The sequence below is a fragment of the Salmo trutta genome, chromosome 4 (assembly GCF_901001165.1).
Source record: "Salmo trutta chromosome 4, fSalTru1.1, whole genome shotgun sequence".
NCBI lineage: Eukaryota > Metazoa > Chordata > Actinopteri > Salmoniformes > Salmonidae > Salmo > Salmo trutta.
In genome coordinates, this window is record NC_042960.1 from 375,476 (window position 1) to 390,400 (window position 14,925).

Below are 14,925 nucleotides of genomic sequence, written 5' to 3' on the forward strand. Positions count from 1 at the left end.
TTTCATATTGATTTGGAATCAACAATATCCTGGTGTTAAAATCCTTGTATTATTCCTTTTATAATAATTAGTCTATCGTCATTATCTGTATTCATCTATTATTAAGGCCAGATACAAAGTGACGTCCCAGCTAAATCCTGGACACATGGGCTACATCCAAAACCGCACCCTATTCCCTAGATAGTGCACTCCTTTTGACCAGGATCCATAGGGCTCTGGTCAAAAGTAGTGCACTGTATAGGGAATAAGGTGCCATTTTGGACTCAGCCATGTGGTCAGATATGTGGGAAGTACAGTAGCAGACTGACAGGTTTAACATACAGTTGGTATTTAAACATAATAAGCAGAGTGTGTGTTGTGTGGAACTAGGGAAGCGGCGTGATCATCAGTCTTTTAAAAACCAAACCGTCTTTTAATAACAAGTCTCTTCACAATGACATGTGTCAGTCCTTCAAATGAGTTTCCTTCCTTTAGCTTTAAGTGTAGAGTCTTAGGCCTATCCTTTTGATAGGCTACTGCAAGTGTTATGGCTTGAGAGAGAGAGAGAGAGAGAGAGAGAGAGAGAGAGAACCCACATTTTCCAAACATAAGACAATGCAATTAGAACTACTGTACACTCTCTTAAAGAGGAGAACACAGTTCAAAGTGCGTCCAAGTGAAATCTTCCTCAAAAGAAGAGAGAGAACAAGAGAGAGAGAGACAGAAAGAAAGAAAGAAAAAAAGAGAGACAGAAAGAGAGAGAGAGAGCGAACAAACAAAGGAAAGAGAGACCCTGTCCATGAATAGTACACGAGAAGGAAGAGAAGAGAACCTGAATGTGTCCTGTTGGTAGTTGAGATCTAGCGTGTCTTGAAGAGTGGAGAGCCCAGAGAGAGTTAGAGAGAGAGAGATCCAGCATAATGCTCACAGTAGACCGTATAGTACCTCTACAATGTCTTCTAATGCTTGATGAGCTACTGACCAGGGTAGAAGTACTACTGACGGTGCTGGCTTTGGCACAGGTTGCTCCAGAGTTCGTAGGACAGCGATCCGTTTAGCTGCTACGGGGTTTCCCTCTCCAACGCCCACTCCCAGGGGCTCTCAGAAATCACCATACCTGAGAGAGGAGAAATAAAACATGTAGAAATATTACAATGATACGGGAATATAGAAGAGAGTTGAGTTTTAGCCATGTTATTGGATTTATGTGTATTTCATCTGTTTATTTGACCATGTCTTCGTGTGTGTGTGTGTGTGACTCACTCGTTGCTGTCTGCAGTAGGAGTGTTGTAGCTCTGTGTGTATGTGTGAGTGAGTGTGTGTGTGTGTGGTGTGTGTGTGTGACTCACTCGTTGCTGATCTGCAGTAGGAGTGTGTAGCTCTATGTGTGTGTGTGTGTGTGTGTGTGGTGGTGTGTGTGTGACTCACTCGTTGCTGTCTGCAGTAGGAGTGTTGTAACTGTGATGTGTATGTGTTGTGTGTGTGTTGTGTGAGACTCACTCCGTTGCTGTTCTGCATAGGGAGTATTGTAAACTGCTGTGAGTGTGTGTGTGGTGTGGTGGTGTGTGTGTGTGGTGTGTGTGTGTGTGTGTTGTGACTCACTCGTTGCTGTCCTGCAGTAGGAGTGTTTGTAGCCTCTGTGGTGTGTAGTGTGTGTGTGTGTGTGTGTGTTTGTGTTGTGTGTGTGGTGTGTGTGTGTGTGTGTGTGTGTGTGGAGCTGCACTCGTTGACTGTCATGCAAGGTATGTGAGTGGTTGTAACTGTGTGTGTGATGTGGTGTGTGTGGGTGATCTCACCGTTGGCTGTCTGCAGTAGGAGTCGTGGTTGTAACGGTGTGTGTGTGTAGTGTGTGGTGTGTGTGGTGTGGTGTGTGTGTGTGTGTGTGTGACTCACTCGTTGCTGTCTGCAGTAGGAGTGTTGTAACTGTGTGTGTGTGTGTGTGTGTGTGTATGACTCACTCGTTGCTGTCTGCAGTAGGAGTGTTGTAACTGTGTGTGTGTGTGTGTGTGGGTGTGTGTGTGTGTGTGTGTGTGTGGTGTGGTGTGTGTGTGTGACTCACTCGTTGCTGTCTGCAGTAGGAGTGTTGTAACTGTGTGTGTGTGTGTGTGTGTATGACTCACTCGTTGCTGTCTGCAGTAGGAGTGTTGTAGCTGTGTGTGTGTGTGTGTGGTGGTGTGGTGTGTGACTCACTCGTTGCTGTCTGCAGTAGGAGTGTTGTAACTGTGTGTGTGTGTGTGTGTGTGTGTGTGTATGACTCACTCGTTGCTGTCTGCAGTAGGAGTGTTGTAACTGTGTGTGTGTGTGTGTGTGTGTGTGTGTGTGTGTGACTCACTCGTTGCTGTCTGCAGTAGGAGTGTTGTAACTGTGTGTGTGTGTGTGTGTGTGTGTGTGACTCACTCGTTGCTGTCTGCAGTAGGAGTGTTGTAACTGTGTGTGTGTGTGTGTGTGTGTGTGTGTGTGTGACTCACTCGTTGCTGTCTGCAGTAGGAGTGTTGTAACTGTGTGTGTGGTGTGTGTGTATGACTCACTCGTTGCTGTCTGCAGTAGGAGTGTTGTAACTGTGTGTGTGTGTGTGTGTGTGTGTGTGTGTGACTCACTCGTTGCTGTCTGCAGTAGGAGTGTTGTAACTGTGTGTGTGTGTGTGTGTGTGTGTGTGTATGACTCACTCGTTGCTGTCTGCAGTAGGAGTGTTGTAACTGTGTGTGTGTGTGTGTGTGTGTGTGTGTGTGTGGTGTGTGTGTGGTGACTCACTCGTTGCTGTCTGCAGTAGGAGTGTTGTAACTGTGTGTGTGTGTGTGTGTGTATGACTCACTCGTTGCTGTCTGCAGTAGGAGTGTTGTAACTGTGTGTGTGTGTGTGTGTGTGTGTGTGTGTGTGTGTGTGTGTGTGACTCACTCGTTGCTGTCTGCAGTAGGAGTGTTGTAACTGTGTGTGTGTGTGTGTGTGTGTGTATGACTCACTCGTTGCTGTCTGCAGTAGGAGTGTTGTAGCTCTGGAAGAGGGGCTGCATGAAGAGACCCAGGGTTCCCACCACACACACCAGGATAAAGATCCACAGGAACAGACGGTCAATTACCATCGCTACGTACTTCCAGTCCTCTATGATCTACAGGGGGGGAGGGAGATAGAGGGAGAGAGAGGGGGGAAGGGAGAGAGAGGGGGGAGAGGGGGAGAGGGAGAGAAAGGGGGAGAGGGAGAGAGAGGGGAGGGAGAGAGAGAGGGAGAGAGAGAGGGAGAGGGAGAGAGGTGGGAGGGTGGAGAGAGAGACAGCAGGAGAAAAAGAGAGAGGGAGGGAGAGAGAGATTGTGTGACTGTAAAAAATGTATATGCCAATTACAAATCTACACAAATCATTTGAACAGATTCCATTCTCCTCCTCCTCACCCCTTCATCTCCATCCTCCGTCTTCATGTGTTCAGCGATATACCTCACTCCATCCACCGCCTCCTCCAGGTCAGCGTCCCACTGGACCGCCACGCGACGCCTGATCTCCGGAATACCACCGTCCCCCGACACGTCTCCCACCTTCCAGCCAAACTTCCGGGCCGAATCCTCCTTCACATAGAACGAGTCAGAGTCCGTCTGGATTCCTCCCAGCTTGATGTCGGAATACCGCTTTTTCGCCCCGCCTCGGGAATTCCCAGGGTTCCCGGAGGTGGTGTTCCCGGCAGCGGCAGTGGCCTGCTTCCGTTTAAGTTTTTCCCGGACGTTACTGTTCCCGGGGCGTCTCATGAGGAGGAAGGCGGGGAGGCGAAGCAGGAAGAGGCGTTTGACCCAGTCGGGCATGCGGTGGGTGGACGGGGAGCGGTGGTGAACGTTGAGGACACACACACTGGTCACGATGGAGAAGGTCACCAACACCATAGTGAACATCAGGTATTTACCTGGAGAGGTTGGTAAATTTACACACACACACACACACACACACACACACACACACACACACACACACACACAGGAAGAATTACCCATATGGAATAAAAAAAATGCAGTACTAACAACACTTAAAATGTATAGAAATAATTTACCAGAACAAACCAACAAACTACGTCTACCTACCTATGAGAGGCACAGCCAGAGAGATGGCGGTTCTACCTACCTATGAGAGGCACAGCCAGAGAGATGGACGGTTCTACCTACCTATGAGGCACAGCCAGAGGTGGACGGTTCTACCTACCTATGAGAGGCACAGCCAGAGAGATGGACGGTTCTACCTACCTATGAGAGGCACAGCCAGAGAGATGGACGGTTCTACCTACCTATGAGAGGCACAGCCAGAGAGATGGGCGGTTCTACCTACCTATGAGAGGCACAGCCAGAGAGATGGACGGTTCTACCTACCTATGAGAGACACAGCCAGAGAGATGGACGGTTCTACCTACCTATGAGAGACACAGCCAGAGGATGGACGGTTCTACCTACCTATGAGAGCACAGCCAGAGAGATGGACGGTTCTACCTACCTATGAGAGACACAGCCAGAGAGATGGAGGGTTCTACCTACCTATGAGGCACAGCCAGAGAGTGGACGGTTCTACCTACCTATGAGAGGCACAGCCAGAGAGATGGACGGTTCTACCTACCTATGAGAGACACAGCCAGAGAGATGGACGGTTCTACCTACCTATGAGAGGCACAGCCAGAGAGATGGACGGTTCTACCTACCTATGAGAGACACAGCCAGAGAGGTGGACGGTTCTACCTACCTATGAGAGGCACAGCCAGAGAGATGGACGGTTCTACCTACCTATGAGAGACACAGCCAGAGAGATGGCGGTTCTACCTACCTATGAGAGACACAGCCAGAGAGATGGACGGTTCTACCTACCTATGAGAGCACAGCCAGAGAGGTGGACGGTTCTACCTACCTATGAGACACAGCCAGAGAGATGGACGGTTCTACCTACCTATGAGAGACACAGCCAGAGATGGCGGTTCTACCTACCTATGAGGACACAGCCAGAGAGATGGACGGTTCTACCTACCTATGAGAGACACAGCCAGAGAGATGGACGGTTCTACCTACCTATGAGAGACACAGCCAGAGAGATGGACGGTTCTACCTACCTATGAGAGGCACAGCCAGAGAGATGGACGGTTCTACCTACCTATGAGAGACACAGCCAGAGAGGTGGACGGTTCTACCTACCTATGAGAGACACAGCCAGAGAGATGGACGGTTCTACCTACCTATGAGAGGCACAGCCAGAGAGGTGGACGGTTCTACCTACCTATGAGAGACACAGCCAGAGAGATGGACAGTTCTACCTACCTATGAGAGACACAGCCAGAGAGGTGGACGGTTCTACCTACCTATGAGAGACACAGCCAGAGAGATGGACGGTTCTACCTACCTATGAGAGGCACAGCCAGAGAGGACGGTTCTACCTACCTATGAGAGGCACAGCCAGAGAGATGGGCGGTTCTACCTACCTATGAGAGGCACAGCCAGAGAGATGGACGGTTCTACCTACCTATGAGAGCACAGCCAGAGAGATGGACGGTTCTACCTACCTATGAGAGGCACAGCCGAGAGGTGGACGGTTCTACCTACCTATGAGGACACAGCCAGAGAGATGGACGGTTCTACCTACCTATGAGAGACACAGCCAGAGAGTGGAGGGTTCTACCTACCTATGAGAGACACAGCCAGAGATGGACGGTTCTACCTACCTATGAGGCACAGCCAGAGAGGTGGACGGTTCTACCTACCTATGAGAGGCACAGCCAGAGAGATGGCGGTTCTACCTACCTATGAGAGACACAGCCAGAGAGATGGACGGTTCTACCTACCTATGAGAGACACAGCCAGAGAGTGGACGGTTCTACCTACCTATGAGGCACAGCCAGAGAGGTGGACGGTTCTACCTACCTATGAGAGACACAGCCAGAGAGATGGAGGGTTCTACCTACCTATGAGAGACACAGCCAGAGAGGTGGGCGGTTCTACCTACCTATGAGAGGCACAGCCAGAGAGGTGGACAGTTCTACCTACCTATGAGAGGCACAGCCAGAGAGGTGGGCGGTACTATCTTAGAGATGAGCAGCAGGAAGACAGTGAGGGCCAGCAGGACAGAGATACACAGGGTCATCTTCTCCCCACAGTCAGAGGGCAGGTAGAAGACCAGGATGGCCAGAGAGGTGATGAGGACACAGGGGATAATCAGGTTGATGGTGTAGAACAGAGGCTTCCTCTTGATGACAAAGTCGTAGGTGATGTCCAGGTAAGTGATGTCGTCAGGGTCTTCGTTCTTGCGGGCGGGCAGCGACACGATGTCCCACTCGCCGCTCGGCGTGAAGTCGTCCCGGCTGGCGAAGTCGCTGGTGAGGATGAGGTCGACTTCGGTGTGGTCGTAGGTCCACGAGCGGAACTTGAGTGTGCAGTTCTAGATGAATAGGTCAGACAACATCAGTGACATCAGACAACCAGACAGCATCAGTCAGACAGCATCAGTCAGACAGCATCAGCCAGACAGCATCAGTCAGACCAGTGGGATATTCCAGTAAACAGGAGTGTTAAAGTAGCCAGCTAACTTTGATAAACAGCTACATGTAACTTTTCTGTTTGATTAAGAACACTGAATTTGTATATTGGTTGTTGTTGTCGAGTCAATTATACCATGACAATTTTAAGTCATATTTCTCAAAAGGAGAGTTAGCTGTCTCTCATTGGTCCAGCCTTCTGTAACAGCCCCCAGAAGCACAGATCAAAAGGACAGTTAACTGTCTCTCATTGGTCCAGCCTTCTGTAACAGCCCCCAGAAGCACAGATCAAAAGGACATTTAGCTGTCTCTCATTGGTCCAGCCTTCTGTAACAGCCCCCAGAAGCACAGATCAAAAGGACAGTTAGCTGTCTCTCATTGGTCCAGCCTTCTGTAACAGCCCCCAGAAGCACAGATCAAAAGGACAGTTACTGTCTCTCATTGGTCCAGCCTTCTGTAACAGCCCCCAGAAGCACAGATCAAAAGGACAGTTAGCTGTCTCTCATTGGTCCAGCCTTCTGTAACAGCCCCCAGAAGCACAGATCAAAAGGACAGTTAGCTGTCTCTCATTGGTCCAGCCTTCTGTAACAGCCCCCAGAAGCACAGATCAAAAGGACAGTTAGCTGTCTCTCATTGGTCCAGCCTTCTGTAACAGCCCCCAGAAGCACAGATCAAAAGGACAGTTAGCTGTCTCTCATTGGTCCAGCCTTCTGTAACAGCCCCCAGAAGCACAGATCAAAAGGACAGTTAGCTGTCTCTCATTGGTCCAGCCTTCTGTAACAGCCTCCAGAAGCACAGATCAAAAGGACAGTTAGCTGTCTCTCATTGGTCCAGCCTTCTGTAAGAGCCTCCAGAAGCACAGATCAAAGACAGCATCAACAACAACCACATTACAACAACGCCAACAGCCACCTGCTGGTCGAAGGGGAAGTGCTGGACCTCGATGGCGCAGGCTGACTTGTAGATGGCAGGCGGGAGCCAGAAGATGTCTCCTGTGTTGGACACCACGGCGTTGCAATAGAAGGAGACCTCGTACACCCCGTCCGCACTGCAGGGACGAGAGAGTCCACATCAATGTTACACACACACACACACACACACACACACACACTGCAGGGTTGAGTAAAGGTGGAACCGCTAACAGATAGATAGTATGTACAGACTGGTGTGATAACAAGGTGTGATTATTCCACATTAATTAACTGCTCCTCGTTAATCCCTCCCCCTCGTTAACAGCCTGGTACTTGAGGACACATCAGGACCATTATTTCTGCACTAAATTTCAATTAAAAATCACCGTAGAAACATAAACCTTATTTTAGCTGTGGATTTTCCGCATGAGTGTTCTGGAACAGAGAGAATGTCAGAATGCCTCTACCAGGATGAGGGACTTATACACACACGGATACACACATGAACAAAGGTACACACACACACACACATGCTGAAAGAAAGGAACATGAGCGCACACACACAGAAACACATGCTGAAAGGGACACAGACACAAACAGACACACACACACATGCTGAAAGGCACACACACACACACACACGCTGAAAGGCACACACACACACACACACACACACACACGCTGAAAGGCACACACACACACAAACAGACATGCTGAAAGGCACACACACACACACACACACGTCTGCAACAATACAGTAATACATTGACATCTATAAATGTATCGTACATGTGAATAGGATTCAATTTCATAAATACACACACACACTGCACCTGCGTTACATACTTGTTGTAGAGAACAATATCAGGAAGCCAAATGTGTTGAGATGGAATTCGTAGTTTTTTGATGCCTTCGTATTTCTCTGGGTCCCATCTCAGTCTGTAGTCATTCCACTCCTGGAGACAGAGACAGACAGGGACCCATAAACTACACCACCCAGAAACACACACAGCTCAACATTTCAAACACTGAGATAATGTACAATGGTATAATATGTGGTGATTACAATATGAACATCCCAAATAGCATCCTAGTCCCTATATATCAGGGCTCTCCAACTCTGTTCCTGGAGAGATACCCTCCTGTAGGTTCAGTCCAACTCTGTTCCTGGAGAGATACCCTCCTGTAGGTTCAGTCCAACTCAGTTCCTGGAGAGCTACTGTCCTGTAGGTTCAGTCTAACTCAGTTCTAAGGAGAGCTACTGTCCTGTAGGTTCAGTCCAACTCAGTTCTAAGGAGAGCTACAGTCCTGTAGGTTCAGTCTAACTCAGTTCTAAGGAGAGCTACTGTCCTGTAGGTTCAGTCCAACTCAGTTCTAAGGAGAGCTACTGTCCTGTAGGTTCAGTCTAACTCAGTTCTAAGGAGAGCTACTGTCCTGTAGGTTCAGTCCAACTCAGTTCTAAGGAGAGCTACAGTCCTGTAGGTTTTAACTCCAACTCAGTTCTAAGGAGAGCTACTGTCCTGTAGGTTTTAACTCCAACTCAGTTCTAAGGAGAGCTACTGTCCTGTAGGTTTTAACTCCTACCCTGTTCCTGGAGAGCTACTGTCCTGTAGGTTCAGTCTAACTCAGTTCTAAGAAGAGCTACTGTCCTGTAGGTTGAGTCCAACTCAGTTCCTGGAGAGCTACTGTCCTGTAGGTTCAGTCCAACTCAGTTCTAAGGAGAGATACTGTCCTGTAGGTACAGTCCAACTCAGTTCCTGGAGAGCTACTGTCCTGTAGGTTCAGTCCAACTCAGTTCTAAGGAGAGCTACTGTCCTGTAGGTTCAGTCCAACTCAGTTCTAAGGAGAGCTACTGTCCTGTAGGTTCAGTCCAACTCAGTTCCTGGAGAGCTACTGTCCTGTAGGTTCAGTCCAACTCAGTTCCTGGAGAGCTACTGTCCTGTAGGTTCAGTCCAACTCAGTTCCTGGAGAGCTACTGTCCTGTAGGTTCAGTCCAACTCAGTTCCTGGAGAGCTACTGTCCTGTAGGTTCAGTCCAACTCAGTTCCTGGAGAGCTACTGTCCTGTAGGTTCAGTCCAACTCAGTTCCTGGAGAGCTACTGTCCTGTAGGTTCAGTCCAACTCAGTTCCTGGAGAGCTACTGTCCTGTAGGTTCAGTCCAACTCAGTTCCTGGAGAGATACCCTCCTGTAGGTTCAGTCCAACTCAGTTCCTGGAGAGCTACTGTCCTGTAGGTTCAGTCCAACTCAGTTCCTGGAGAGCTACTGTCCTGTAGGTTCAGTCCAACTCAGTTTCTGGAGAGCTACTGTCCTGTAGGTTCAGTCCAACTCAGTTCCTGGAGAGCTACTGTCCTGTAGGTTCAGTCCAACTCAGTTCCTGGAGAGCTACTGTCCTGTAGGTTCAGTCCAACTCAGTTCCTGGAGAGCTACTGTCTTGTAGGTTTTAACTACAACTCAGTTCCTGGAGAGATACCCTCCTGTTGCTTTACTCTCCTAAAGGACGGTAGCACTCCAGGAACAGGTTGGCGTTAATGTCACGAATCCCATCGAAGGTGGCTCCCCTGCCTGCTCGGGCGGCGCTCGGCGGTCGTCGTCACCGACCTACTAGCCGCCGCTGATCCTTTTTTCCTTTATGTTTGGTATGTCTTATTGTTTGCACCTGTCCCTCATTTGGGTTTTTGATTTTGGTTATTTAAGCCTGGTTAGCCCGCCCAGTGTTGTGCGGGATTATTTACGTCAGGTTGTATTTTATCGTTGGATGTGCTGGCGATTTATTACTTGTTATTAATTGCATGCTGTGCACCTGTTTTGGGCACTTGGCAATTTACCCACGCCGTTTGTGTTGGCGTTGATCGTGTTAGTTTTTTTTGTTCAAAATAAACACGAAGTTCTGTACCTCTGCTTTCTGCGCCTGACTCCTACCACCACTCCTAGCAACACTCTGACAGAATCCCGCACCTGCTATGGAGTCAGCAGGAGCAGCCTCCCCTCCTCTCCCATCGATGGAGGAACGGGTCCTTCACCATACCACCATCCTCCACCGAATCGGCTCAGCGATGGAGCAGATGATGGAAAGGATGGACCGATGGGAGAGGAGTGGCCTCCCTACCGCATCCCCAGCACCCAATCCCCCTCCACCATCTACCCCTCCACCGACGTCCGGATCCGGAGCCCTACGCCTGGCTCTCCCCAGGGAGTACGATGGAGCGGCGGCTGGGTGCCAGGGATTCCTGCTACAGTTGGATTTGTACCTGGCTACCGTTCATCCAGCTCCCTCGGGAGAAGAAGCTACGTCCTCGTCTCCTGCTTAACGGGACGTGCCCTGAAGTGGGCCAACGCAGTGTGTATGGCCCAGACTCGGCAAGGGATCATTACCCCGAGTTCACCCGCCGTTTCCGGCCGTGTTCGACCACCCAGCTGAAGGCCGGGCGGCGGGTGAACGGCTGTTCCACCTGCGTCAGGAGACGAGGAGCGCACAGGACTTTGCTCTGGAGTTCCGGACCTTGGCTGCTGGAGCGGGGTGGAACGACAGGGCCCTGATGGACCACTATAGGTGTAGCCTCCGGGAGGACGTCCGCCATGAGCTAGCCTGTCGGGACACTACCCTGTCACTTGATGAACTGATCGACATGTCCATCGTCTTGACAATCTGCTGCTGCGCGCGGGCGTCCAGACGGGGCCCTGTTGTTCCACCTCCAGGTCCTCCAGCTCCCATACCTATGGAGCTAGAGGGGCAGCGTCCAGGGGACCGGAGGAGGAGGCTCCCCTTGTCCCCAGTGTGGTCGGATAGGACACACTACCGACCGGTGCTGGGGGAGCTCCTCTGGGAATCGTGGCAGGCGGAGCACTCCTCGTCCATCTCAGGTGAGTAAGCACCAACCTCACCCAGAGCCCCCTGTTGGTCACATGTTCGTTTTAGTAACTTTCCCCTTGTTTTCTCCCTCTTTCCAGCATAAGGCTAGTCGATTCAGGCGCAGCTGGAAACTTTATGGATCGTGGGCTCGCATTAAGGCTAGGGATTCCCCTGGTATCGTTGACCAACCTTTCCCCGTGCACTCCTTAGATAGCCGACCATTAGGTCAGGACTGGTCAGGAGGCCACGGTGCCACTGGGACATGGTAACGCGGGGGATCAGGGGAACGGATTAGTCTCTTCCTCATTGATTCTCCTGCGTTTCCAGTGGTGCTGGGGATTCCCTGGCTGGCCAATCACAATCCCAATATTTCGTGGAGCAGGGGTTCTCAGAGGGTGGTCGAGGAGTGCTCAGGCAGTGTGTAAGGAGTTTTCCATCGGTGCGACGACGTGGAGAGTCCAGACCAGGTTTTCCACAGTGCGCATTCCCTCAGAATATGCCGATTTGGCTATCGCCTTCTGTAAAAAGAGGGCGACCCCGCTTACCACCTCATCGACGAGGGGATTGCGTGATAAATCTCCAGGTAAAACGCTGCACTTCCCAGGATCATGTGTACCCATTGTCACAGGGGAGACGTTTGGCTATGGAGACATATGTCACGGCAATCTCTGAGACAGGGGTATATACGGCCCTCCATGGTCACCCGTCTCCTCGAGTTTCTTTTTCGTGAAGAAAAAGGATGGAGGTTTCACCCGTGCTTGATTATAGGTCTAAATTCCATCACAGTAGGGTTCAGTTACCCGCTACCTCTCATCGCTACGGCGGTGGAATCATTTCACGGCGCGCGTTTTTTCACGAAACTGGACCTCAGGAGCGCTTACAATCTGGTGCGTATCCGGGGAGGAGACGAGTGGAAACCGCATTCAGTACCACATCGGGCCACTATGAGTACCTCGTCATGCCGTACGGTTAAAGAATGCTCCAGCCGTCTTTCAATCCTTTGTTGACGAGATTCTCAGGGACCTGCACGGCAGGGGGTGGTGTGTTATTTGACGACATCCTGATTTATTCCGCCACCCGCGCCGCGCATGTCTCCCTGGTGCGCAAGGTGCTTGGGCGACTGCTGGAGAATGACCTGTACGTCAAGGCTGAGAAATGTGAGTTTTTCAAACGAGCCGTTTCCTTCCTGGGGTATCGCATTTCCACCTCGGGGGTGGTGATGGAGGATGACCGCATTAAGCCGTGCGTAATTGGCCGACTCCGACCACGGTAAAGGAGGTGCAGCGGTTTTTAGGGTTTGCCAATTACTACCGGAGGTTTATCCGGGCTTTGGTCAAGTTGCGGCTTCCCATTACCTCACTGCTGAAGGGGGGTCCGGCGCGCTTGCGCTGGTCAACAGAGCGAACAGAGCGTTCAGTCGCCTGAAGGGCTGTTTACCGTTGCTCCATGCTGGCTCATCCGATCCCTCTTTGGCATTCATAGTGGAGGTGGACGCGTCCGAGACTGGGTGGGGGCCATGCTATCACAGCGCTCGGGCACGCCACCCAAACTCCGCCCTTGCGCTTTCTTTTCTAGGAAGCTGGGCCGGCGGAGCAGAACTATGACGTGGGGACAGGGAGTTGTTAGCTGTGGTCAAGGCTCTGAAGGTGTGGAACATTGGCTTGAGGGGGCTAGGCACCCTTTCCTCATCTGGACTGACCACCGTAATCTCGAGTACATCCGGGCAGCTAGGAGACTGAATCCGCGTCAGGCCAGGTGGGCCATGTTCTTTACCCGTTTCCGGTTCACGATCTCTTATCGGCCAGGTTCACAGAACACGAAGGCCGACGCACTGTCCCGCCTATATGACACCGAGAGAGGGCCATCGATCCGGCTCCCTTCTTCCGGCGTCGGTTTGGTAGCTCCGGTGGTATGGGAGCTGGACGCGGAGATCGAGCGGGGCGTTACGGTCGGAACCTGCACCATCGCAGGTCCGGCAGGTGTTCAGTACGTACCGCTTGGTCTCCGTGATCGATTGATTCGATGGCCCATAATCTCCCCTCTTCGGGTCACCCTGGGATTGATAGGACGTGCGGAACCTGAGGGAAAGTACTGGTGGCCCACCTTGGGTAAGGACGTGCGGTTCTATGTTTCCTCCTGCTCGGTGTGCGCTCAGAGCAAGGCTCCTCGACACCTGCCTAGAGGGAAATTACACCCCCTCCCCGTTCCACAGCGGCCGTGGTCACACTTGTCAGTGGACTTCCTCCCTGACCTTCCCGTATCTCAGGGGACACCCATCCTGGTCGTTGTGGATCGGTTTCTCGAATCCTGTCGTCTCATCCCTTGCCCCGTCTCCCTACGGCTCTGCAGACTGCGGAGGCACTGTTTACCCATGTCTTCCGGCACTACGGGGTGCCCGAGGACATCGTTTCTGATCGGGTCCCCAGTTCACGTCCAGAGTTTGGAGGGCGTTCATGGAACGTTTGGGGTCTCGGTCAGCCTGACCTCGGGTTTTCACCCCGAGAGTAATGGGCAGGTGGAGAGGGTGAACCAAGAGGTGGGTAGGTTTCTAAGGACTATTGCCAGGACCGGCCCAGAGAATGGCTAGATACGTGCCATGGGCAGAAATAGCCCAAAATTCTCTACGCACTCATCTACCAACATGTCACCGTTCCAGTGCGTGTTGGGCTACCAGCCGTCCTGGCTCCATGGCACCAGACCAGACCGAGGCTCCTGCGGTGGAGGATTGGTGCAGCGCTCGAAGGACCACCTGGAGAGCCGTCAAGGACGCACTCACAAAGGCGAGTGGACGGCAAAAGAAGCGCGCTGACCAGCACCGCAGTGAGACCCCTGTGTTTTGCACCAGGGATCGAGTCTGGCTCTCGGCTAGAACCTGCCCCTCCGCTTGCCCTGCCGGAAGCTGGGCCCGCAGTGTGTAGGGCCGTTTAAATCCTGAGGAGGATAAACGGGTGTGTTACCGATTACAACTTCCATCTTACTACCGTATTAACCCCTCGTTTCATGTGTCTCTCCTCAGGCCGGTGGTGGCTGGTCCCATGCAGGAAGGTGAGGTGTGGAGGTTCCTCCCCCCCCGCTGGACATTGGGGGGTCCCCGGCGTATAGGATACGCACCATTCTGGACTCCAGACTTCGGGGGGGGGGGCCTACAGTACCTCGTCGACTGGAGGGGTACGGCGCGGAGGAGAGGTGCTGGGTACCCAGGAGGGACATTTTGGACCCCCCACTACTGAGGAGTTCCACCGCCTTCATGGGGATCGCCCTGCACCTCGTCCTCCGGGTCGCCCTCGAGGTCGGTGGCGGCGCGCTGCGGGAGCCGCGCGTCAGGAGGAGGTACTGTCACGAATCCCATCGAAGGTGGCTCCCCTGCCTGCTCGGGGCTCGCTCGTCGGTCGTCGTCACCGACCTACTAGCCGCCGCTGATCCTTTTTTCCTTTTCGTTTGGTATGTCTTATTGTTTGCACCTGTCCCTCATTTGGGTTTTTGATTTTGGTTATTTAAGCCTGGTTAGCCCGCCCAGTGTTGTGCGGGATTATTTTACGTCAGGTTGTATTTTATCGTTGGATGTGCTGGCGATTTATTACTTGTTATTAATTGCATGTTGTGCACCTGTTTTGGGCACTTGGCAATTTACCCACGCCGTTTGTGTTGGCGTTGATCGTGTTAGTTTTTTTTGTTCAAAATAAACACGAAGTTCTGTACCTCT

At 51.7% G+C, this 14,925-nt stretch overlaps 1 protein-coding gene across 3 annotated transcripts in view; it reads right to left on the minus strand.

The window, feature by feature from the left end:
* Nucleotides 1-219: 219 nt before the first annotated feature.
* The window catches only part of LOC115191638 (neuronal acetylcholine receptor subunit beta-2), a 25,333-nt gene continuing 10,627 nt past the window's right edge, over nucleotides 220-14,925 (minus strand). For 2 of the 3 annotated variants that reach the window (XM_029749438.1, XM_029749437.1), the window contains 6 exons: nucleotides 8,219-8,328; nucleotides 7,374-7,509; nucleotides 5,974-6,364; nucleotides 3,364-3,863; nucleotides 2,940-3,085; nucleotides 220-1,096 (listed from right to left, as the gene is read on the minus strand). In XM_029749438.1, coding sequence (XP_029605298.1) covers nucleotides 1,081-1,096; nucleotides 2,940-3,085; nucleotides 3,364-3,863; nucleotides 5,974-6,364; nucleotides 7,374-7,509; nucleotides 8,219-8,328 — 1,299 coding nt within the window. In that variant the 3' untranslated portion in view covers nucleotides 220-1,080. The remainder of the gene's footprint in view (nucleotides 1,097-2,939; nucleotides 3,086-3,363; nucleotides 3,864-5,973; nucleotides 6,365-7,373; nucleotides 7,510-8,218; nucleotides 8,329-14,925) is intronic. The other variant, XR_003877741.1, reaches the window with a different exon arrangement.